The sequence below is a fragment of the Orbicella faveolata genome, unplaced genomic scaffold (genome assembly GCF_042242905.1).
Source record: "Orbicella faveolata isolate gen_17 unplaced genomic scaffold, um_ofav_v1 contig_12, whole genome shotgun sequence".
Lineage (NCBI taxonomy): Eukaryota > Metazoa > Cnidaria > Anthozoa > Scleractinia > Merulinidae > Orbicella > Orbicella faveolata.
Genome location: NW_028301539.1, coordinates 16,011,394 through 16,037,314, shown reverse-complemented (window position 1 = coordinate 16,037,314; position 25,921 = coordinate 16,011,394). Strand labels below are relative to the sequence as shown.

General features: G+C 39.2%; 1 protein-coding gene and 1 pseudogene across 1 annotated transcript; both read left to right on the top strand.

Moving 5' to 3' along the window:
• Nucleotides 1–4,700: 4,700 nt before the first annotated feature.
• On the top strand, nt 4,701–7,436 carry LOC149116878 (uncharacterized). Its single transcript, XM_089280482.1, has one exon. It carries the CDS (start codon nt 4,701–4,703, stop codon nt 7,434–7,436), a length of 2,736 nt encoding a protein of 911 aa, XP_089136608.1.
• A 16,325-nt stretch (nt 7,437–23,761) lies between these two features.
• On the top strand, nt 23,762–25,176 carry LOC149116877 (uncharacterized; annotated as a pseudogene).
• The last annotated feature ends 745 nt before the right edge of the window (nt 25,177–25,921 follow it).

Here is a 25,921-nt window from a genome sequence, read left to right as displayed (position 1 = left end):
GCTTTCCGATTGGAGGAGAACGTGTCAGGTGTCATGGGTCAAAACTCACTGGACGCTTACCATTCGACCAAAAATTCCGAAGTTTTCGAAAGGGGGACAAATGGGGCGCTTTCCTTTCGACCAAAAATTCCGGTAAGAATTTCCGGAAATTTCCATGGGCGAATGGTACAGACTTTTCCAGTGTGGAAAACGACAAGCCGCACAGTTTTGCTCGCTTGGAATTTTTCAATGACTTCGAGGTTAAAATCGCAAATATAGAAGCATACACAACACTAATATGTCGACATCGTGACTTTTTATAGACCACAACAGCAGGGACCTTATACAAACCACAACGGTAGCGAAAAAGTCGCAAAACAAAGGGTTTAATGAGTCGTACAATGGTTCTGCACGCGTTATAAATCTTTGTACATTTCCTAGCCAGCCTACGTAAAACAAACAAGTACACTACGGGAGCATTATTTTTATAAAAAGTTTTCTTCACGAATTTAGCTGCAGGTAGTATTTATCGACATATAAGTGGAATGATTCTAAAGTATTTCCACTTTCGAATACCCGTCGCCGTCATCCTTGCGTGAGATATCCAACTGGCTGTGATCGCATCGCGCAGAATGCCGCGACACATCCGGGACTTAAATGTAGAGTGCGCGCGAAATTTAATTTTTAATTAGACTGCCCATGGTTAAACAATAAAGAAAATGACCAGAAAATGGCCGACTACGCATACTTGTTTAGAGTTTACGTGCTTCATACTTGTGTTTCGTAGTGGTTATCATAGGGCTTTTGTAGATGAGACATTGATGGAATAAAGGAGACATTTTTTGAAATGTTACGAAATGTGGATTTAGTCGTTTTCTTTTCCTGAATTTGGTCCATTCGAGGGAAAATATTATATGAGGAAATATTTGGAGGAAGAATTTTACCCCTTCAAAGTGTCCTTCTTAACGGTTATCATAAGGCTTTGAATGTATGGTGCTAAAGGAAGCTTTATGCCAAGTTTTAACGGAAAATAATGTTTCGAAGTGGTCGTTCTGTCCAACTTTCGAACACTCCTAACGATCTTTCAGCCGCCGTTCGCCTCGGAGACTAGAAGAGCAATAGAGCGAAACTCTTTTGCATTTCCCGGTAGAATATTAATATATGCCAAGCTCCGCCTCCACAAACAATAGGACACATGCCGACGCTATGAGGCATTGAAATTGAGAGGTGATAAAATGTATTACTTAACCATCGTATTTAAAGTAACGCTTTGCGCGATTTCCAATAAACGAATTTTCAGCATGTCATCTGTGCAGCATGTCATCTGGTCCTCATCTACGATCATAAACGTCATCAAATAGTGATGCGTAAAAGCCGAGCTGTTGTCTTGCACGCTTTGACATGTTACTCCAAAGAGGATTCTAACAACTGAATACTCGAAACTGGGCCTTTTAAATGTTTTGATCAATTAAAACGGATCCAATTTTGAATAATTATCTCACACAAACAATGGACAACAATGCTCGCTCAGGCGTAAGACGCGCTGCATGCCTTTGCTTTTTTGTTCGGCTCTGAAATTTCAAACAGAAATGTCATTTATTTTCCCCTTCATCTTTCGAATAGAAAAAGACCTGTGTCGTCTTTTAAGTGCTCGATCAACGACAGACTACGTAAACCGATCGAGTAAAAGACTACGTCTGATGAACTGCTTTGACCGGTCGAGTAAAAGAGGACAACGATAAAGTAGAAGAAAGTTTTTTGCGCACCGTTCTTTCCATTTGGCAACGCTTTGGAATAAGAATTTTTTGTGGGAGAACTTTTGGCTCCCGCGCTCAAACCTTTTCGAGTGTGACATGTCAACAAAAAAAGTGAGAATGTCGCTGCACACGACTTTGTTGACAAAAAAGTCTCTGTGAAGAGTGCAGGCCGCCTTTAAATTAGAGCGCTTTTGTTAAAGGAGAAGGTCACTCCAAAAATTGTGTATTTTTTTCCATCACCAATAAAAAGTTCACATTGAGTTGAGTTACTCACCGTTGTTTTAGCTTCTGAAGTGGATGCGATCCCAATGAAAAAGAAGTGAAAAGTTCGACACTGGGAGCCGCCATTTTGAAAGGATCTTGAAGGCCAGGCCGCATATCCGTGACGTCATTCAGTCCGAATTGGCGCGAAGCTCAAAGGCTAAAGCTCTCCTTTTCTGTTCTAAATTCGTTTATTCAGTTGTGAGCTAAAATGTTGGGCTCCGGGCTGTAAAACCCGAACCGAAAAGGTTAGGGGGAGAGGAGTGACTTTCCTTAATTTGCCTGCAAAGAACAAAAATTGCCAAAGAAGTGGTTCGAACAGCTACGTCGGGATGAGAGATTCATGCCAAAAAAACTCAAAAATGTGTATGTGTGCAACGAGCATTTCACAGACAACTGTTTCAAAACTGAATGCCGATTTGAGCTTGTGGATGGAAACACAAGAAGTAGGTCATTGAAAAATGCTTTCCGACAATTTTTCAACGGAAGGCCCTTGTAAAGGCACGCATTGCAAGCGAACGGCGCATCGCAAGGAACGAAAAGAGGTAGCTAACAGTTATACTTTTCATTTTTTTAAAATATTTTTGCCCGGCGGAACTGTCGTTGACTTGATTTGGTAAATATTATTTCTGCGCAAGAAATTGAAGCTCCTCGCTGGACAGGGACTCGAATTTCAAGAAACAACCTTGGGGCCAGCTGGCCCCTAAGTTTTCAGGTTTGGTCACCAGCGCAAGTATTTTAGTCGCCAAAAATTTTTAACCCTTCAGGCTTAACATATTTTCACGAAAAGACGCTAAAACGGCGTGAATCACGGGTTTTGCATGTAGGTAAGAGTTTGTCGCTTTTTTTCTATAATAACAGGGAAAATGGCTGAATGAAATTCTATTCTTCATTTACCAGTCTTACCAGTATTTATAAAAAAGCTTCCATGTTGCAAGCTTTGATTCATTATTTTTCGTAGACTGGCGCAAGGTTTTTCGTGTTTTCGTGTTCATTGATGCATAGCGACTGCACGCATTTTTTTGGGTGAATTTATTAAATTTCTTAGGGTCCTGTGGGAACTTCAAATGCCCTGCAGATTTCTTTAAAATTACATGTCAGACTAACTCGCTTCGGTTTCCTTTATCGAAAAAGCATTTTTCGATTATAAATCTTTTGTGTGAGCCGAAAACTCAGAGCGTGTTTAATAATCGGCCTTGACAGCCAGGGATGAATTGAAATACTTACAAATTTTAAATGCTGTCTAATTTGATTTGAAATACATCGGAACGAGTAGTTAATTGTACATCAGTCCTATCAAAATATCGACAATTACCGATAACAAGTCCTGCTATAGCGAAATCCCACATCCGCATGTAAATAATATTTTTCTGAAATGTGTTGCAATTTGTTTTCAATTTTATCAACACAATTCATCATTAATTAAGGACGTTTTTTTTCTCATTCACATTATTTTTGGGAATTACAGTTGCTAATGAAAGCAGTGCTACGGTAAAAAATGAAGCCGTAATCTTACTGCATGCTTTGTCAAGTAACGATGCCAGTAAACACGACACATGCGATACGAAAAACACACTTGCAGAGTCAATTTTCCTTCCGCTGGTTTACGCATGTAAATGTTGTATATACCTTTTTTTTGTTCTATCCAAAATTTATTACATATGCTTAGCTTTCCAACACTGAGACAAATTACAATTCTCACAAAAAACTCTTAGGTACTGATAAGGAATGTCGTCAATTTCACATTTCACGTCAAAGATGTCGATTTCACTTTGCATCTTACATGTAAAGTCACTGCGTATTTCACAAGAGTCCACGTAGTCCATAAGTTTAAAGAAACCTAGGCAAACACGTACGAGCACGAGCGAAAAGTATCCAAATCGAGAGCAGTCGGAATTCCGACAGCTAATCTTTTTAATTATTATTCCACGCATTGAAAAACTGAGCACTGCAAGTGTATGTCGCGAAAGACAATAGCATTCTGGGCGATGGCGGCCAAAAAAACTAGCGCTGAATAGAAAATCGAGAATTCGCATAATTTCCGAAAAAAAAAAAAGATAACCTCGTGAGGTATACCCAAATTTTCGAACATATTTTCCTGAAAATTTCCGTTCCATTTGATTTTCATTCCGGAATTTCCAGAATTTTGGGTTGAATGGTTCGCTTTTCGGAAATTCAACAATTTCCGGATTTGCTGGGACCTTTCCTGGGAAATTTCTGTATCATTTGCCCCCGTTTCGAAAATTTCGGAAATTTTGGTCGAATGGAAAGCGCCCATGGTACGTGAATTTCCACGGAAAAGTTCCAGAAAATCCGGAAATTGTTGCATTTCCGAAAAGCGAACCATTCAACCGAAAATTCAGGAAATTTTCTGAAACGATGCGAATTCGCAATTTTTTTATTCAGTGCTTGTTCGTTGGGCCATGGAGTCATCACCTGATCGTGGTGGAGTGGTTTGCGTGCCCCAGTGACCCCTAGAGCTATGTCGGCGGGTGCCATGTGCACCTGGTAGGGTCACCCATGCCGAACAGGTCAAAGGGTAGGGGTCAGACGAAGAGGCTCCCTGGTCCTCCAGGTTGGGGGTTGGGCTGCGGGCTGATAACCCGCTCCTGTAAAAAACATATTATTACCGAAACCAGAAGCAGAATAATTTCAAATGATCTGGGGGACGTCGTGGTCACTCCTCACACCATGAGAGGATCGATGACGCATGGGGATGAAAGCCAAACGGAGGCCCTTGGGCAGATGAGATCACCAGTCCACCCAAAGAACGTCATGAAGATAGGAAACTGGAACGTGAGAACGCTATACCAGAGTGGAAACATAGCACAGGCATCAAGAGAGATGAAGAAGAGAGGTATTGAAATCATGGGAATTAGTGAGACACATTGGACAGGACAAAGAAAAGCAGTACTGGAGGGGGGAGACACTATCATATACTCTGGCAGAGAAGATGACAACCACAGAGGCGGAGTAGGAATACTGATGACCAGATTAGCAGCAAGATCACTCATAGATTGGACACCAATAAGCGAAAGGATAATTACAGCCAGGTTCTATTCCAAGCATGTTAAGATGACGATTGTACATGTATATGCACCAATAGAGGATGCAGAAGAGTCTGTAAAGGACGAATTCTACGAGAGACTACAGGATGCGTTGAATAACAAAAAAGAACATGATATGCTGGTAATCACGGGTGATATGAACGCAAAGGTCGGTGAAGACAACCGAGGTTATGAGAGAATCATGGGTAGACAAGGCATTGGGAGAATGAACGACAATGGAGAAAGACTTTGCGAATTTTGTGATATGAATGAACTGATAATAACAGGAACGTGGTTTCCACATAGAGATATTCACAAAGCCACCTGGGTATCGCCGGATGGAAAAACAAGAAATCAAATAGACCATGTGCTGATAAACAAGAAGTTCCGTAACTCAGTAATTGACACCAGAGTCTATAGATCAGCAGACATTGGAAGCGATCACCATCTTGTATGCACGAAAGTGAAGCTAAGACTAAGAAAACAACAACCCAAAGAACAGGGAAGTATAAGGGCAAGGTATGACACCAACAAGTTGAAAGAAAAGAATGTTCTGGAAACCTTTATGATCACTTTGCAGAATAGATATCAGGCATTGGAAGAGGAGTCACCGGATGGAGAGGAGGAGGACGAGATAGAAAAGGAGTTTCATATAATGGAAGAAGCATACACGAAGACAGCAGATGAAGTATTAGGCCGTCCTAGGAAGAAAAGAAAGCCATGGATAACAGAAGAATCATGGGCGCTTGTTGACCAAAGAAAAGAGATAAACAAGAAGATTCTAAGTACTCGTTCAGAGAGGATCAAGAAACGACTAAGAACAGAATACAAGGAAAAGAGTAAAGAAGTTATGAAGAGCATAAGGAGTCATAAAAGGAAGTGGATGGATGGCATCGCAAGTGAGGCAGAGGATGCTGCAAGAAAACAAAAAATGAGAAAATTATACGGATTGACGAAAGTGCTATGCAATGAAAGACCTAAGAGCAGCACAGCCATCCTTGATAAGAGCGGTAATCTCGTGAGCGGAAAGAAAGAAATACGGGCAAGATGGACAGAGCATTTTAGAGAAGTACTGAATAGAGAAGAACCAACAGATCCTATAACAATGGAAGATGAATGTGAGTTCGAGCTAGGCGAATTGATTGAAGAAATCGCGATCACTGAACCAACAATCGGCGAGGTAAAAGTAGCAATTGAGCGTTTAAAAAATGGGAAATCTCCAGGCGTCGACTCCATCACGGCTGAATTGTTAAAGGCGCACAAGGAATTCTCGGCAACAAAAGTGCATCAGCTACTGGAGAAAGTATGGAAACATGAAAAGATCCCGGACAAATGGAAAAGAGGGTTGATCATCAAATTGCCAAAGAAGGGAAACCTCAAAGAATGTAAGAACTGGAGGGGAATTACTCTACTTTCAGTAGTCGGCAAAATACTTGGACGGATTGTGATTGATCGAATACAGAATGGAGTTGATATCAGACTGAGGAACGAGCAAGCGTATAGAAAAGGCAGGGGAACAACAGAACAGATTTTCATATTAAGGAACATCATTGAACAAGCAAACGAGTGGCAGTCAAGCTTATATATTAACTTCATAGACTTTGAAAAAGCATTTGATTCCATCCACCGTGAAAGTCTATGGTTAATTATGCGGAAATATGGAATCCCGAACAAGATAGTAAGGATGGTAAAAGTGTTCTATGAAGACTTCAATTGTGCTGTAGAAGATCAGGCAGAAGCATGTGAGTGGTTCAACATCAAAACAGGCGTCAAGCAAGGATGTAATATGTCTGGATTTCTATTCTTGATAGCTATGGATTGGATTATGAGGACTGTAGGAAAAGGAGAAAACGGAATCAGGTGGAACTTTACATCTAAACTCGATGATCTAGATTTTGCAGATGATGTGGCGCTTTTGTCTTCTACTAAACAGCATATACAGAACAAGACTACTAAAATGAATGAGGAAGCAAGACGGGTCGGGCTGAAAATCAAGAAAGGAAAGACAAAGGTGATGAGGATCAACGGGAAGAGTCAGGAGAAGGTTGCAGTAGACGGGCAAGATATCGGCGAAATTGAGGAGTTTAATTATCTGGGGGCTACCATTTGTAAGGAGGGAGGAGGAATGAAAGATCTGAAAAACAGGCTGTCCAAGGCGAGAGGCACATTTGCCAGACTCAAAAGAATATGGAACTCAAGGAACATCATGAAGAGGACCAAGCTTAGACTGTTTAAAACCTTAGTTGTACCGGTGCTACTGTATGGATGTGAGACATGGAAGATGAACATGGGAGATGACCAACGAATAGATGTGTTTCACAACAAATGCCTCAGGAGGATTCTCAAAATAAAATGGCAAGATCACGTTACCACTAGAGAGCTCCTTGAGTAGGCAGAGACGAAGTTCCTTAGTGAAGAGGTTAAGAGGAGAAGATGGAAGATGATAGGGCATGTCCTACGACAAAACAGAAACAGCCATACCAACATAGCCCTATCATGGACACCTGAAGGAAAAAGGAAGAGAGGAAGGCCTAAGACCACCTGGCGAAGAACAGTTGAGAGAGAGAGGAACAGCGTAGGCTGGAGTACATGGGATGAGGCAAGAGCTGCTGCAGCCAACAGAGAAAATTGGAGGCATTCTGGGGAGGCCTTATGTGCCACGAGGCACAAAGAAGCTAAGTAGTAAGTAGTAGTAGTTCGTTGGACCACGATCACGGCGAGTTGGACATCTTACGCAAGGATGAAGGGGATGCGTATTCGAAAATGGATTAATATTTAACTTTGGAATCTTGCCACTTGTCTGTCGGTAAATACCAGCTTCAACTATAAATATGTCAAGGTGGTGTATTTGTTTGTTTTGCATAGGTTGGCTACGAAATGTACAGAGATTTATAACGCGTGCAGAACCATTGTACGACTCATTAAACCCTGTGTCTTCCGACGTTTTCGCTGCGGTTGTCCAATTTCCGAAAGCGAACCATTCAACCGAAAATTCCGGAAATTCCAGGATGAAAATCAAATGCAACGGAAACTTGCAGGAAAAAAATTTCGAAAATTTGGGTGTACCTCAGGAGGTTGTCCTCTTTTCCGGAAAATTATGTAAATTCGTAATTTTCTATTCAGCGCTGGTTCTTTGGCCGCGATCACCGCAAGTCGGACATCCAAGACAAAGATGAAGGCGACGCGCATTCGAAAATGTAGTTAATAATATTTTACTTGCCACTTATCTGTCGATAAATACTAGTTACAGCTAAATACGTCAAGAAAGCGTTTAATTCCAATAAAAAAAACTCCCAGGTGGTATACTTGTTTGTTCTGCATAGGTTGGCTGAGCTATTGTACCAGTAATTAAACTCTTTGTTTTGCGACATTTTCGCTGCCGTTTTGGTTTGTAAAAGGTCCCTGCCGTGTTGTGGTTTAAAAGTCACGATGCCCGCATATCAGTGCTCTGCTTGCCTGTTATTTTTGCAGCATGCCTGTTGTAGTACGGCAAATACAAGTACAGCCACTGGTAAGTAGCTAAGAAATGCTACTTCAAATATGATTTTAATGAGCAGTTATGAAAACATGCACACTACCTCGCACAGCCTTTTCCAGCGATTAAACAAGTCTTGCCTTTCATCCGAGCTTTTCTTGTCCTCAATGAAAGAAATTGTCTATTTCATAGATTCCGTAAATGAGCAAACCTCTACTTCCGTGCTTGGGTTACAGAAATGGGAAGACAGGACCGTTCGCCTGCTAATCGAAAATTACGTTCATTTTAAACACCTCTTCAAGAAGGGGAAAACAACAAAGAAAGATGTTTTCAAAAACATTGTTGATCGCTTTAACGAAACCTCGACCGTGAAAGTGAGCGGCGATCAGTGCTTGAGGAAATGCCTGAAACTGGAAGCAAAGTTTAAAGAGATTGAAGACAACAATAACCTTACGAGCCGAGCCAAAAAGTCGTGGAAGTTTTATGAAGACTTGGAGGAGGCTACTGGAGACAGCCCAAAGGTACTTGAACCCAGCGTATATTTACGACTTCGCAGACGCGACGCCGCCTTCATCATTAAACGTACAAAATTCCGAATCAGACGAAGACAGTGATGCAGAAGATGATGAGATTGGCAGCACCACAAAGCGAGCAGAGAAACTAAAGAGCAGAGCGAGGAAAAGAAAGAGTCATTCTTCTGCTGCAGAGATGCTTTCCTTTTTGCACTCTTACACAGAGAAGAAGGAAAAAGTGGAAGAGGAAAAACTTAATTTGCTCAGGGAAATGAAGCAGGAAAAGAAAGAGTTTCTAAGCCAGTTTTTGGATGTGCTGAAAAATAAATGACTTTAAATCTGTTGCTAGTTGTTTTGGAGTTTCACTGACAGAAAATGTTGAATGTTTCAGCTGCGTTTTCATTAACAGAATCAAGCAAGCATTTGAAAGATGACACTGATTTGACTAGCGATCATCGTTTTTTTTTTTAATCATTTGTTGTTCAGATTAATTATTTTAAACAGCAGCTAAAATTTAGCCTAACAAACAACACTGACTAGTTGTGAACTGTTATTGTTCCATATGTGAAAGATAACATTAAATGGCCTTATTTGTTGCCATAATTATAATGTAACACAAGTATATTGACTGGATACTGAGAGAACTTCATGGACAGACAATGTTCATTAGGTGTGTTCTCTTCTGCTCTGCTCTCTCATCAGAGCAGTGGTGTTCATCTACAGGATGATCATCGTTACCGTCATCATCCATACAGCATTCGTAATAATCGTCATTCACTAAACAAATGTTATGTAAAACACAAGCAGATATTACAAGGTGAACCGATAATGTAAGATCTCAATGATCCAAGAAAAGAAGTTTTCTCCATCGTCCCTTTAAAAGCCCGATTGCTCTCTCTACTTTCTGCCGAAGGGAAGACAGCACTGTGTTAAACCTCCCCTGCTGGGGCGCCATGTGGCCATTGTCCCTGTAAGGAGTAATTAGCCATCTGAAAGAGAACGATACGAAACATAAGGCACTCGTCATTGCACTTAAAATGGATTGTCAGTCATGCTCAGGTTAAAGTCCAAAAAGTTTCTCCTGTTTCTGTTATTAATCTTGATTAAAATACTGAATATTTGAGGGAGGGCAAATAAAGATCTATTGGTGAAGTTCATGTCAATGAATTAATGTACCTCGATAAAGGGTATTCTCCATCTCCTAAAAGGTGAGTGTCGCCAGGAAACTTGTTTGCGGCCGTTCGCCAAAGCATGGAGTTACGGTGGACTCGCGAATCATGAACGGATCCAGGCCAACCAGCCAAAACATCCGTAAAGAGCATTTTATCATCACACACAAGCTAAAAAAGCAATTGCAAAAACGCATATGACTAGCATATTACGCAACGCATTTGAAATCTCATTTTGTATATTTTAAATTGATTTATACAATTAATGGTGTAGCAGAACTGGTCTTTGTTTTATTTAGTTGCGTTTTTTTCACTACGCCGTCTACCTGCACGTTGAATGAGTGGAATTTTTTTCTGTTCACATAAGCTTCTGGCTCGTGTTCTGGGGCGCGGATCCGAATGTGGGTGCCATCAATCAGCCCAATGATACCAGGGAATCCCCCTTCGTCTTCAAAAACACTTCTTATTTCTTGCTTTTGATTTGCTGTAAAATAAAAATTTCAATGTAAAAATAAAATAAAAAATTCCCAACATGTATATTTTGTAATTTTAAAGCTATTACTCACCGTCCGGCCATTTGATATATTGCCCTGAAATATCAACAGCTGCCTGTGAAAGTCGAATTAGAATTCGGTGAACACTACTCATGGTAATGTTGAACCTGTCGGCGACAGCCCGTGCAGGCTCTTGATTCCCCATGCTCCGCAGGAAGGTCAATACTTGCTTCGCCGGCGGAATGGCAGGTCTTCCTGAAGTGTTACCGAGGAGTATCCTTCCTGTCCTCATGGCTTCCTGTGCGAATAGCTCACACGTTTCTTCTTGTCATACGAAAATGGCTCTTGAATTCATCCGGCAAATAGGACGGCACGGTAATTTCCACGAAGTTGTAAATTCTATTTAAATTGCGCCGCGTGTAGCATCGGCCAGTGGCACTCAAAACAATTATGTCGTCGTCGTCAACCATAAACTCGTCAATAATAAACTCTGAATCACTGAATATTTCTAGAGCGAACAAAAGTTCCGGAGAGTCGGCCATTTTCAATTTTTGAGGGCAAACTTGCGAATGGAACGGGCTTATCGTTTTCCACTCCGGTGCAGTCAACCGGAAAATTCTGTACCATTCGCCCATGGAAATTTTCGGAAATTCACACCGGAATTTTTGGTCGAATGGTAAGCGCCCAGTAACTCCCTAGGGCGAACAAAACTCACTAACTCCCTAGGGAAACAACAACTTGAACTTTCGACTCACACGTGATCAGGTCGTGCACCTTGAAACAGCGGCAAATTTGTGTGCTAATCGGCCTGATGGCAAAAAGCGATTGAAGTCGGGCAATGTTTCTCACCTAGAGGAGGCAGTCATTATTCAGGAAAAGGGATTTATATAATTGTAGAAAGTTTCACTTTAACAAAGAGCAAAATTTGAACATTTTTGTCTTCAAGCTTTTAATTTGGCGCTAAAAATGGGGCGCCGCCGGCGTTCGGCAACTCACTATTCGGTCGCTGTCGCCAGGTAGGAAAATAGTTGTGCCATTTACAACAAAATATATTGTTCCTCGTCAAATCAAACCCAGAAAACTCGAGTTAAGTATTCAGAGAAGGAGCCAAAGCAATTTTAGGATTGTATTCAGTTTGTTAGCTGCGAAGAAAAAGACTATTATGGTGTCATTTCGGCAGGACAGTTCGGTTTGACTGCCCCTTTTACTGCGTCAAGCAAATCATTTTTTTCGTAGTTTTTCTATTTTTTGAGTCGGGAGGTGTAACAAAACACTTAATGACTGGTCCCTTAGAAAACAGTGAGTTTTGTTTCCCCTCGGTCCTCAGTGTTCCCGTCGGCTTCGCCTCGCGGGGAATATTGAGGGTCTCGGGGAAACAAAACTCGCTGTTTCCCTTGGGGTCAGTCATTAAGTGCTTAATAATGAAAATGAGTCAAGCATAGTCACGTGTTTTTCAACCGAAAGTTACGATTGTTTAATTTCAGCTGCTTTGATCGGTTGTAACCACAGCGAATTTCTGAAAATCGTCAAACAAAAAAATTTCAAGGAAACCTAGTCCCTCCCAGGGCATTCTCGTCCCCAGAGCCTCCGTTTCTTTTGGTCACGTGGTCGGAGAAACGGAGGGCTCTGGTAGCAGTCATTACCGGATGTCCGTAAATCACGGACATCCGGTAACGCATGCGTAATTTTGGCCTGCATATCTGCTCATGCTCAGAAACTAATCCTGAGGGAGGGGAGAGAGGAATAGAGAGTATTCTTTAGATGTAAACAGATCGGAACGCTGACATGTGTTTTCACTTCGCTGAAGTTAGGTGATTTAGAGTTAAAAAGAGAGTAGAAAGCGGCCTTAAATGCCGTCGCCGCTTCAAACACGATTGCCAGCTTGTGTAATATTTCACCAACGGGTTTCGCGGTGCATTTTGTGGTGGACCGTCTAGAAAAATTCAGGAATCGATAGCTGTGTTCTTGTTGTTTCTTCTCTTCATATTCGATAAAAAGGAGAAGTTTAAAGAGCGAGGTGCAGTTGTGAAAGCTTTCAAGCAACGTAATCAGGATACGGCATGTATTACGTCTATCGATGACACGGTAAAATTTGTTTATGGACACACGGAAGCGTTTGTGGAAATCAGCCGTGGAAATTGCATCACTGACCAGAGGATTTAAATATAAGCCGTGCTGATAGATGAAGAGAAAATTTTTTTAATGGTAAGAACTATTTACTTCCTGGTTATTTACATAGGTTTGTAAGCTGTAGCAGAATAAAAATCTGTTGAACTCAGGAAAGTTTTGTTGTATTGGAGTTTTGCTCATGTTTCCTTGCAAGGAATATGTAATAAAGGTGCTCACTTTCATATGATCTTTCATGTCCTCATTTTTTCAAGTAACCCCATTCTGTTCTATTTTTTTTACAAAAAAGGGTCTTACACAATCAACAGATCATTAAACTGTCAAATTAAATCAATCGATCAACTTTTATTGTGCATTATTTACAGAATTAATTTACATCAGTATTATAATTAAATAAATATGAGAAGAGAAATCTATTTTGCATATGGCTATGGAAAGAATAAAAAACTATGTGTGTGGTAACCAGGGTATAGGGTAGCAATTGGCCTTTTGAAGTGGTTACTACCTTGTTAAGAAAAACGCCAAGAAAAAAATAAAAGTCCTATGCCAGTTGTTATCGAGTGGTTATATATGTGTGCTGGGGGCTTCCATAATGGCTCTGCAGCAATTTTAATTAGCTTATCTGGAACATCTAATGATGATTTTTGTACATTCAGGCTTGAGAAAAGCCTGTAGACATTACAAGACTAGATATAGGGCTATTCCACCATTTTGTCCCCCATCCCCCACTGCTTTTGTCGATGTAATTGTTTTTGTTCATTTTATACCTTTCAACCAGCTTATATAAAGCTTAATCTTTTGGGTGCTTTCAACAACAACAACAACACCAATTTATTTCAGTATTCCCATATGAGTACATGGTGTTACAAAAAATATAATACAGCTAAAATGATGTAACTATAACATTAGTATCTGGCATTGGTATACATGTAGAGGTTCCTGATGTGAAGAGAGTGATTCATATTGGTGTGCCTCAATGTACATTAAGGAAGAATTTTTTTTAGGAAACTGCATGAACAAAATGAATGAGAAACAATGCAATGTCATTGCTCTTTTACAATTCATGTTACTGCATGGTAATAGGGCTCTTCAGCCTGTTATACAACCATGTGCAACAACAAATCTCGTATACTTTCTACGTCTTGTGGTTGATCAGAACATCAGCCACATAGCTTTACTATCAACAATGGTTCTTTCTCCATCTCCTTTTTTTTTCAGTATTATTTATTGAACTGCAAGAACAACATTCCTATTTGAATTATCCATAAATGGTCATCCTTTGAGGAATTTATGTAGCACTATTATGGTCTGAAAATTAACAAAGAATAGTAAATAATGGCAGGAAATAAATTATCTTTCAAAGGCTAACAAAAAGATTATGACATTTTTCTTATGGGGATATTAATGTAACTCTGTACACCTTTAATGTTTGATTTGTTTTTAGTAGAGATAATTCCCACATTATATTTGGAAACCCACTAGTCCTGATGATGCGTTATCAGTTATACATGTATAAATAATTGTCTCTTATATTTGTTCACAGTTATTTGCATGGATGATAAATTATTGTTATTTACTGATTAATGTTATTGTGACGGAATAAAGTTTTGCTAGTTGCAGTTGCTTCCTAACTAAAGTGGGGAGAGAGGAAAGGGCCTCAAATTTCAGCTATGGTTATCTATGGTTATTTTCCTTTACACATCATTTCCACAAGTAAATTATAAAAAAAAAAATAATAAATTTGGGTGAAGGCTCTAAAGCAAACTAAACTCTTGCCTGACCACAAAAGGTTTGTTCGTGTTTTTTGGGGGTAGACTATAGGGGAGGTCTCAATAATAAAGAGAGGGGAGCTAAAAAAAAAGATATTATATATGTTGTAGGTAATTTTTTTGTTCAGGTAATTTGATTTTTACCTAGGTAATATTTTTTTAACTAGGTAATTTTAAAACAAATTTTTTTAACCTGGATATTTGGACCGAGGTGAGTCTGGGACCCAAAAAAGCAATAATTAGGAGAAAAAAAAGAAATTTTTTCAACTTGAGCTGTGTAGTCTAGTGGAGATCGAGATGGACATGTAATCTGAAGGTCTTGGGTTCAACACACGGTAGGTACTTGTAATTTCCTTCTTCCTTTGAAATTAATAATTAGATAGGAAAATAAGAAGAGGTAGGTGTAGAATAGGGAGATAGTGAAAGAGAAGAAGAAGTAGGTAGGAGCAGGGAGAGATGAAGAGAAGAGTAGGAAATGAGATTTTTCTCCTCCTTTTTTTTATTTTTCTTTTCTTTTTAGAGCCCCCTAAAAATACCAGGCCCCTATTTTTAACCACACCCCATAAATTAAAACCCTTTTTAGTTAGTTGACTGAAACAGAGCAAGAGAAAAATTACCTGGTTAAAAAAAAAAATACCTAGTTAAATAATAAATTTACCTAGTTAAAAAAAAATTACCTACTGAACATTTTTAACTGCAACATATATATCTATAACAGCAGAAGCTTCTTAACAGATAGTAAAAGATACATACATAACAATGTGTGGAAGAAACAAACCAAACTTCATGTTCAGACCATTTGCTACATCATCCAGGTACGTAGCAGAGTATTATAACACGGACCTTTGACTCATTTTGGCAATTTAATATCAATACATTTTGGACTGCTAGAATCTGATCTCCTTGATCTTTCAGAGAGAGAAAAACACACTCACCTTCGCATTTCCAGTGCCACATTTGCTTAGCAAGAGTGATATTTCTTCGTCTTTTCACCTGGCTCTAAGTTTCCTTTTGAGCTTTTCATAAAGGAAGACGAACGTTTCTTAAAACCCACTGCCGATTCGAAGTTAATTTTATGATTTCTTGGGGTATGGTCAGCGACAAAGTAATTGTTGTATTAGCTGGTTGATTCTCAGAGTTCTAAACGTTTCTTCCCACCTTCTCCGCTGCTACAACAAAGGACGATGATTACGATCGTGAATGACATCGTTGCAGGCAACGTACTCCTTTGGTTACGTGGAAACTTTAACGATTCCTTCGGATCGATCGGGAAAGGTCACCATTTGTTTTTTCGTAAAGCGCGCCTGTGTCAACTGAGCGAAGGTGCCGCCATCTGGGCCGGAAGTAAAATGGAATGCGTAGAGGTTTGTAATTTTCATTTCTGCTGCGCATTCATTTTTTGTCAGCCAATGAAAAAATTCGAATTTTTGCGTGCGTCCAGAGCTACTCGTCAACGACATTTTAAGACGAGTAGCACTGGGGACGAGAATGCTCCCAGGGGCACACGCACGTACGCACGCGCACATACATAACTACCACAAAATAGGTCCGCATTACGTACATGTGTAGCTTACAAGTTATGCTTGTAATTAGGATAAAATTGAATTATCATGAGAAAATGAAAGACACTAAGATTTTCGGGTTAAAATTAGTGCTAATAACTGGGCTTTAATGGATTTTAAAAATAACCCTTAACTCTCAACTTTAAAGTTGACTTAGCAGTGATACTAGAAGATGTGTATGAATATGAGATGTTTTAGAGAAAAGCTGTAGCGTGCTTATTACAAACATATCAGAAACTTAGGCTGACAATGTGTGCTCACGTGGGCTTCCATTTATTTACTTCTATCCTACTAGCATTGTAGCTTCAAGCAAACAGCTCACTTACTGGAGTTTATTATCATCATCATTAATAAGTTCTCACGATGAACATCATCAAATATATGTCTTTCCTCTGAATTCTCCCAATAGCCTTTTCAACGTGCGTTCTTAAATGTGCAGTTCTCACTGTTGGAACTGCTTTCGAATTCCTTTAAAATTTTTTCTAATTCAAACTTGTTCTTTGCCGCTAGAAGGGATGAAAAGTGTTACCTCTTGTAAAGGCTTTTAAATCCAGTATACATCAAATCCTAGATCAGCCATAATTAAAGCATTCTTTTCCAGCAAATCAACAAAAGAACTGCTTTCCACAATCTCTTTGCCAGAGGCACTTTCTCCGTACAGCCGGGCTACTGACAAAGGTAGTTGAGCCATTGGGGAAAATTCAACCAAGGCCTTTGGCATGAGTTATGGAGAACAGCAAAACGTAGTCATCTACGTTTACGGATTCCTCACCAATTCCTTCTCTAGTTTGTTCGAAGGAAACAGATCATACCCGTCGATCAACATTAAATAAACCAATCAAAACCGTAGAGATCGAGAATCACATAATCATCCTACTTTAACTTTCGCGCATACACAATAAAGGAAATGATCTGTCTATGATGTCATGTTCGGCAATATCGTTAACGGTATTTGGTCGTATTTGCATTCCACTCAGTCCTTGTCAGGCCTCATCATTGCAGCGTGAGTTCAAACATCAATCGCAGTCTCACTTGCTGGGCCTATGCGTAATCATAAGAAGAGCTTCGTAAGGCAGATGCACGAGAAAAAATTCAAATTGAACGGCTCTAATACGTAGGTTTGTGATGATTTGATGTTTATCTTTATCGCCGTTGTTCTCTTCGACCTCTTTGATCTTTTCTGCGTGTTAATTATCCAGGGAGGGCGAAAGTGCCAGAAGTTTTAAAATATCAGAAGGCGCTCATTCTTATTTCTGCTCGAGGGCTGGTTAGCCTTTAGCAGCGAATGTCACAATCAACGTGTAACAGTTGTTCTTTTATTTCTGCCCAGTTATTTAACTGAGAGAATTTTCTCCGGCTGAAGATGATCCACCGATTGAAGACAAGCCACTATATGATCGATTTTGATCAGTTGTCTGGGGAAACACTTTTTTTTTTAACATAGCAGACATAAGCACTAATGCTCTTACTGAAAAAAAAAAGGAAAAAAAAAGCACATCAAAGAAAGTATTCCGATACACAGCTTCAAGTAAACATCACCCAGAGCGTAAAGGTCAATAAGTATACGTCTCGTAGCAAGTCATTTGCTTCTCACACGCGACGTCGGTTCCCATAAAAATAAATCTTTGAAGGTTTTAAATCCGGTTCATGACTAACAGTTTGTTTCTAATCGGCTTTTGTTGGCTAATAGCAATAACTTTGCGGTAAGATTAGCTCTTTGGGATTGCTATATATAGCACTCTATCTATGACATTTCAGAAAACACGTCAATCGATTACCAAACCAGAATCCTTAACGTCACTACAAATTGGTATATATATCAGTTGTCTAGGAAGTTTCACTAACACCCAGTTACAACCTAGAACAGTTCCCCGCCATATAAGAAGACTTCAGTCATCTTCATCCTTCATTCTTTGCATTTGTGAAGCCTTCGTCGTTCGCTGAATAACCGAAGAGCGATTTTTCGACTTTTTGTGCGACACAACAACTGAACTCACTCCGCGTAGGGTGCATGGACGTTAGGATTCCTTTGCATCATGACTGACCATTATACTAAAGAGGATAACAAGAACACATCCAAATCGCCTAAAATGAAGCCTTGTCCAGAAAAATTGGGATGCTTTGGATTATCAAGGCTCGTGGGAGCCAAACCGCTAAATCGACAGGAGGAGTTTGATAACTTGGTGGAGAGTTCAAGATATACCCAGCTTGAAGAGCTTTATTACGAACATGGTCAACGGTGTAACAAACCTAAACTCACTAACGTGCTGGTTCAGATATTGCAGATCCAGGAGGTGGAGACTGTTCAAGAGTACACTGTAAACGGAAACACTTTTAAGGTGCATGTAATCGAAGATACGGAACTGTAAACTACGGGATGATATATTCTTGAGACGGCTAAAATTAAGAAAACTAAAAAGAAACTCGCATGTACATGTATTGGAATTTTTATTAGATAGAAAACTAATCGAAATTGGCACAACTTTCTTCGTTGCTCATGTATATTGCCACAGAGGCTTGTATTGACGTTTGTGTAACGCGTCGTTAGCCGTTTCATTGGGCCAAGTTATATAAGCGATTAATCAACAACTCCTTAATCATCTCACGACAGTTTACACAGCCTGGGGGAGTAAGTTATGAGGATAGTAACCCACGATAAACATCTTGAATAGAACCATAATTCCTCGTGCAAATGTGTAATTAAAGTTTGAAAAGGAGTTAATTAGGTAATTTTGTTGCTGACCTTGGAACATGAAGATACAAATCTCAGACTGACGCATATTTGATCAGCAAATATTTGTTCAGAGCGGAACCTCGAGCAGGACTGTCATAGCACAAATGGCTTCGTTCTGCTACTAAAGTACACAGCGTTTCCCAGTCTAAATACGAGAAACGACCGATGATCTTTAAGCTGCTTAGTGCTGCTGAGGAAAAGCACTCAGCCAACTAAACAGATTTTCAGTTTCATAATTTATTGGCCTGATCATCCGATACCGTATTTAAAAGTCGTGATAGGCTTCCGTTATGTAACTCCTCTATTATAATGTCCCATATCATATTATCAGGTGAAAACGTTTCTGTCCTTTTCCAGAACACGGATCACTATTGAAGAAAAGCTTTTTCAAAGGTTTAGTTGGATGAAAGCCTTTGCAATCAGTATTCATTTTGTAGATCTTTTAGCTGTAACTGCAAGGTTGGAGATTGCTGTTTTGAAAAAGGCAGAAGGTAAACCTGAAAGAATAACAACAATGCTTGTAAAATAAATAAACAAATAAACAAGCTACATATAGATATTGCCAGTCTATAGAAATTTCATTTCAGTAATAATACTCTGTGTTTCTTATGTTATAGGCCTGTTACTGTTTGTAGTTCTGTGGATCATAAGGGAAAATACGAACAATTGACAAAAAAAAAAAAAAGCTCTGTGCTGTCACTGCTCTGCTTTTTCTCCCACAAAAGTATTGTCAAGACGCCTCACGACATTTAACACTCTGAAACGGAACCGGTAATATTTCCCGAAAAGGCAAGCGGATTTATTATATTTCGAGTACATGCAGTACTCTAGACACAGGAAGTAAAAACAATCGAGCTTAGAGCTTATGGTCATTAAAACTCTCCATGACGCGTGGCTCGAATAACTTTCGGTCTGTCAAAAAGAGGATTATCGTCATTTTATCATCGTCAACGCATTTCCGTCCCTTACAGTTTTTAATTATCTTGTTTGTTCAATATATTTGAAGATAGAGCTGATGCATTCAAATTATCTCTATCGGAACACTACTTTTAAGTCTGAAAATTGTCTGTCATGAATCCTCAGTAAGGTAGAGAAGACATTGCCTGCCTTAAACTGAGTAGCCACAAGTTTATAATGACCTATAATGGTCAGGAAGAAGATCGAAGTTGCTCTTCCGTTATGGATTATTGAACTTTATAAAGTGACTGACATACTACGCGCGCTCTGATTGGTCAAAAACCTATCGTCTATTGTACTTGTAAACACATTTGAGAACTAGAGAACTCAGAACACTAGAGAAAACCACTGGCTGAGATATCAATAACAAGAACATCTTTTAATTCAACATATCTATAGAAATTCTTAAGAAAAACAGGACCAGAATTTGGTCTCGATATTTTCTTTTTATACCTCATGACTAAAATTTTACGCCGATTCCGTTTACGCTTGAGTTTAGAAGAGTTTTAAGCTCTTTCAGTGTTCTCCGCGGTCTATAGAGAACCCAGTTCTGTCTACAGCTGAGCGTGAATGATCGATTTGGGTTGTTAAAAAAGCAGGTAAAAGATTTATTTCCAGTTAACATTAAGCTTATCAGTAGCTTTAAGTTTAACCGTAATAAGCTTAAATCAACAATACTTCGCCACTCATATCCGCGAACGTCCCTCCTCTGACAAACATTCCCACATCTTTAAACACCCGCTGGGAAGTTCTGAAAATTGTCGCTCCCTTTATTCAAAAGTTTTTTTTTTTAATTCTCGACTCTGCTTCCACAAACTTCCAATTGAAAATCAAGGAAGCCATGCACACCCTTTGGGAGCAGCCGTCTTTAAAATTCCTAGGTCAAACATCTTAATTTATGGCTTTCATACTAATTAGTCTCCTTTCTTTAAATTTGGTTAAATAGTTTTATCCTTTTTTTGGTTCGCGCCTTCATCCTTAATCATTCTTGTTAATATCTCACTTTGTCATACTATCTATTGCATATTTTCATTTTATTTCTCAACGGAAGACTGACGATGGATGATGTCTCATCCGAAACATGTATTGCCTTCATTAAAAAAATGAACTTCAAAAACATCGTGTGGTTCATCAAAGCAATAATAATAATAATAATAATAATAATAATAATAATAATGATAATGATAATAATAATAATAGTAATAGTAAATAACATATTTATACAGGATGGCTGCATCAGTTTTAAGGAAAAAAACTGCTATCAATGTAGGTCCTGTATAAAATAAGTAATTCAATGCATGCATGCATAACACGATACTGATGAATTTAAATTAGGCGGCCCAAGCAATAGATTTCATTCACCAAAATACGGAGAAACACGGACTTCATTGCCTTCAACATAAGTAAATAAATTCGGAATAAATTTCATAAGCAGCGTTCTTAGAACTAACCTTTACTCCATTCGCAAAACTTTTGAAAATTGTCGTTGAGTCACGTTGCCACGCGCATGAAGTTTGTCACTACCTTTATTTTCAGAGATAAACTTTTCCTTTCCTTTCCTAGAATATTTACAGCGCTAAATGTTTTCGTCGCTTTTCTCTGCGGATATTGTGCTCGGCGCGAGTCTGTTCTTTCATTCTTTCAGCTTCTGTGAGTGGTTTTTTTTCGGCTGTGTCATCATGTTCTCCCAACATCCCGCGTGGGTTACTACCCCTACAAACCCATAGAAAGTGTGGTCGGAGCAATCCTATATAACGAGGCTGATGTGTTCAGCCTGCTAATCACAAATCCCAACGGACGACCAATGCTCCCATTTAATTGGCTTATTCCCTCAGGTCTAATTTTAGCGCGTTGCCACAAATTCTAAAGAGCGGCGAGTAAGCAATGTCTTCTGAACTACATGAACGATAGCTGCAGGAGAAGAGTTAAAAAAGAAAATTGACTTTTTAATTTCAACGTCATAATTTTGTTCCTCCACTTGCGAAAGCCTCGAGCTGTTCACTCAAATTTCTAAAATACACTCAGGGCTAGTTCTTTTGATGCCAGAGTGTCTTTGCTCCTTCGAGGATTAACGCGGTTGAGAATTAAGTTTGGAAACTAAATATCGCGAAAAAAAAAAAACCCGAGATAAAAGCACACTGCGAAGGTAATGACTATATCTACGGTAATATGGTTATCCTTCAGCCGGTTATCTAAAAGAGATTCCATAAGGTGAACATTGGCTGCTGTTGTACTCTTGCTGCTAAAATTCAGTCGGCCTTTTACGAACGCAGGTTTTGTTTTATTTCATTCAGCCATGAGTCTTCCTTCTCCTTTCTAACATCAATATTCAGGCGAATTCTCACTTTGCCATTTTTCAGTTTTTCTTGTTTCTTCGTAGTACTTTTTGTTTTCAATTTCTTTGGTCTGAATATAGAACAGTTTGAGGAATAACTCAGCGTTGTTCAATTTGCATTTTGTTTGCACCATCATAACGCTTATAAATCTGAAGAATTTTAAATATTCTACCAAAATCCGTCTGTGTTCACAGGCTAACAAAAATCACCTCTTACGAGATTTGTTTTCGTTCTCGGCATGCTGAGATAAATGGAAACAGATAGTTCGTTGTGGGCAGGCCTCAGCTTTGTTCTTTTAGTTAGCGGCGAAATTTGAATGTTCCGTGAAAAGACGAAGATAATTCATCGTTTTTGTTCTTCCAAATGCATCTTCTAAAGTGTTAATTTATGTTTTCTCTGTGTTTTCATTATGTACCTTATATTTTTCTAAGTAAATGACTCCGTCGTTTTAACGGAAAAAAAAAACGTTATTTCTCTACGACTTCTATGTTATGCGACCGTTATTTCCGCTTTCCACCATTGCACAAAAAAGCCAACAAAGTGCTTCAAAGGTGGCGTGTCCTTGCCTTCTATAGGATCGCTTCGTGTTTAAATGTTACGGAAGAGTGGATTAACCGGATGCAACGTGCTGAGCTAACCTCAGGAAGGCTCAAAATGATTCTCCGGTTGGGGTTGTAAAAAGTCCCCTATAGAATTTTATAGAAAAGTAGAACATATCGTGCCGACATTTAAACAATTATCTCCGTTACAAGCCATTGGCGATCTTATGATTTCTTCAAATCATTATATTTATATGATATTCATACTCATGTTCAATTAGCAAAATTTCTTTCATCTTGCTTTGACAGCTACGCAATATTCTACTTTGAAATCAAACCAATGTAATTGATAACCTTATTATATGTTCACGATAATCATTATTGTTTTGGTTTTAGTTTACCAAAGCTTTTGCAACACTGTATGTATTTATGGTCATGCAAATAAAGCTAGCTGTTGTTGTTGTTGTTGTTGTTGTTGTTGTTGTTGCTGTTGTTTTTGTCGTTGTTGTTGGTGTTATTGTTTTTGTTGTTGTTGTTGTTGTTGTTGTTGTTATTGTCTGGGAATTGGTTCTGTTATAGACATACTGCAAACCAAATAGCAAATTCCCGGGGGACGTCGAGGATCGTAAATCACTGAATTCGATCTCGCTGGAAATCCTTTGGGGGTGAAATAAGGCTCGAGCTACACCCATATTGGTCTCCAGATTGGCCTCTCTCCTTCCGACCTTTTCACACGAGAATCCCCGCCCCCTACTCCGAGAGCACACTAACCCTAGACCTCCTCCTGGTCCCAACCGCCCATCTCTGTCACAGGGAATAAAACATTAGCTTTCAGTTGTCACTTTTGACCTGTGGACTGTTCTCTTCGTTTGTGTTTGCGGATCTGGTCGTTCATCTGGCCTGATTCTGTCGTGAAAAACATGGTAAGGCGCTGCATTGCTTATGGATGTGTTAACAGAAGTAACAAGCCTGAATGTTCAAAACTGTCGTGGCATTCTTTACCTATAAACAATGCTAAGCTTCTTCGAACTTGGTTGCGTAAAATGAAGAGAAAAGACCCTCCCGTGTCGAAACATTCTTACCTCTGCAGTGAGCACTTTTCTGAAGATTGTTTTATGCGGTGTGTGGGAGGAAAAAGGTATCTGAAAAGTGGATCTTTTCCTACAAGATTCAGTTTTTCACCGGAGGAAAAGTCAAGGCGGAAAGCTCCTGTTTATCGCTCCACTGCACGTGAGACAACAAAGCACCAAGTCAAAGACGAAGTTATACTGAACTCTCAGTCTAACCCTGTCGACAATTTAGTTGAATTAGAATCTGTTAATATTCCATGTCAAGAATGTGGATTTCCTAGTGTCACTGCTGATAAAGCTGAGGCGGTTAAAAGCAAAGAAGAACTTTTAATGGAGCAGCTTAAAGAAAAGGAAGAAGAAGTGAGGCGCTTAAATGAATGTTTAGAGGCTCAGAAGAAGGAACTCGAAGAAGAACTTATTGAAAAAATGAAACAACTTGAACTAGAACGAGAGCTTAGGAAAGAGTTGGAAAGCATGTTCTAACAAAGTCTCTTTAACATTGATAATATTAAGAGTAATTCAAAGTTGTTGAGATTCTATACTGGGTTTCCAAACTATGGAGTTTTCAGCATAGTTCTTAGCTTTTTAGGTAGGGATGCAGCCTCTAGACTTGTGTACAGTAACACTGAACAAAATGATGCTCAAAAAAGAGAGAAGGCAGGCCCAAAAGGGACCTTGTCAGTGGACGAGGAATTTTTTCCTTGTATTATGTCGCTACAAAGTTTGTCTACTTGAGGAGGATTTAGCTCCAAGTAACAATTATTGTTACTTGGACAAAGCTTATGTACTACAGATTCAAAGAATTAGACATCTTCCCTGACAGGCAAATAATTGAGTTACACAAGCCTGCATGCTTCAAAAACAAGAACAAGGGAACAACAGTAATCATTGATGCAACTGAAATGTACGTAGAAAAACCTAGTAACCCAGAAGCACAACAGCTCACATTTTCAACTTACAAGAACACTAATACCCTCAAGGCATTGGTCAGTATTACTCCAAGTGGCAGTGTTTGTTTTATTTCAGATCTCTATGGTGGCTGTATTTCTGATAAGGTAATAACCAGTAAATCTGGTTTTATTGACAAATTACAGCGAGGAGATGAGGTCATGGCAGATCGGGGGTTCAATATTCAAGAAATGTTAGCCTTGAAAGGTGTCAAGGTGAATGTTCCTCCCTTCATGAATCAGTCAGGACAGTTAACTAAATAGGAAATGCTGGAAACCCGAAGGATTGCAACCCTCAGAATTCCTGTCGAATATGCAATTGAATGTATAAAGAACTACCATATTTTAGACTTTATTCCAACAGCTCTATGCAAGAGTGGCCTCATTGACATGATTTCTTTGTGTGTGCAAAATTCACTAATGTTTTGCCACCTCCGGTAAAGTAAAAGTCTGCCTTTAGATAGTTTTTCCCCCATTATATCTAGTGCCCTAGGGTTTGGTTCAGGTCTCTAGGCCCTTGGTGAGGTATCTTACTAGAAGGGGGCTTTGAAGAGTTAAGAAGCTTACAAGCACAGTTGCATTGCATGTTTCATAAATAGATTGTTGTAATTAGCATATTTACTTAAAAAAGTACCTTCCTTGATTAAGATGTGGCAAATGAGCTCTGCCTTCAAATATGTAAAAGTAAAATACAGAATAACTGCGTTGAACACATGGGACAAGGCTACATGCTACATGTCATTGTTTTTAATCACACAAGATCCTCATTTTGTTAGCATTAACCTAAGCTACCAGTTCCAGTAGGGAAGGGGTGGGGTGAAAGGGGTGTGCCCTCAAGTCTTGTGTTGGCAGATTTTCAGCTTATTTACACATCACCATGAGCAATGGACAACTACATGTATTTTTCTCTTCTTCATTTCAGTTATATCATATAATAACCTGTTTACTCTTTTCCTAACATAACAGGCTTACATTGGTGCATTTTTTTCAGTTTAAGTATTACATTACTGTATTACTGTATACAATAACAACTCTCAGTGGAGTACAATCTTGAAAAAGCTGCATCTCTGGGATGTTACAAAACTAGATCCTGACTGCAGCAGGCATAGGTGATCTCACCAGCTTGCTCTCTGGAATTGATCATGGTAACATTGAGCTTGTACTTTATATGGATCACGTCTCCATT

What these genes read in the sequence shown, in the direction of transcription:
- LOC149116878 (XM_089280482.1), top strand. Translation starts at nt 4,701, where the DNA reads ATGACGCATGGGGATGAAAGCCAAACGGAGGCCCTTGGGCAGATGAGA.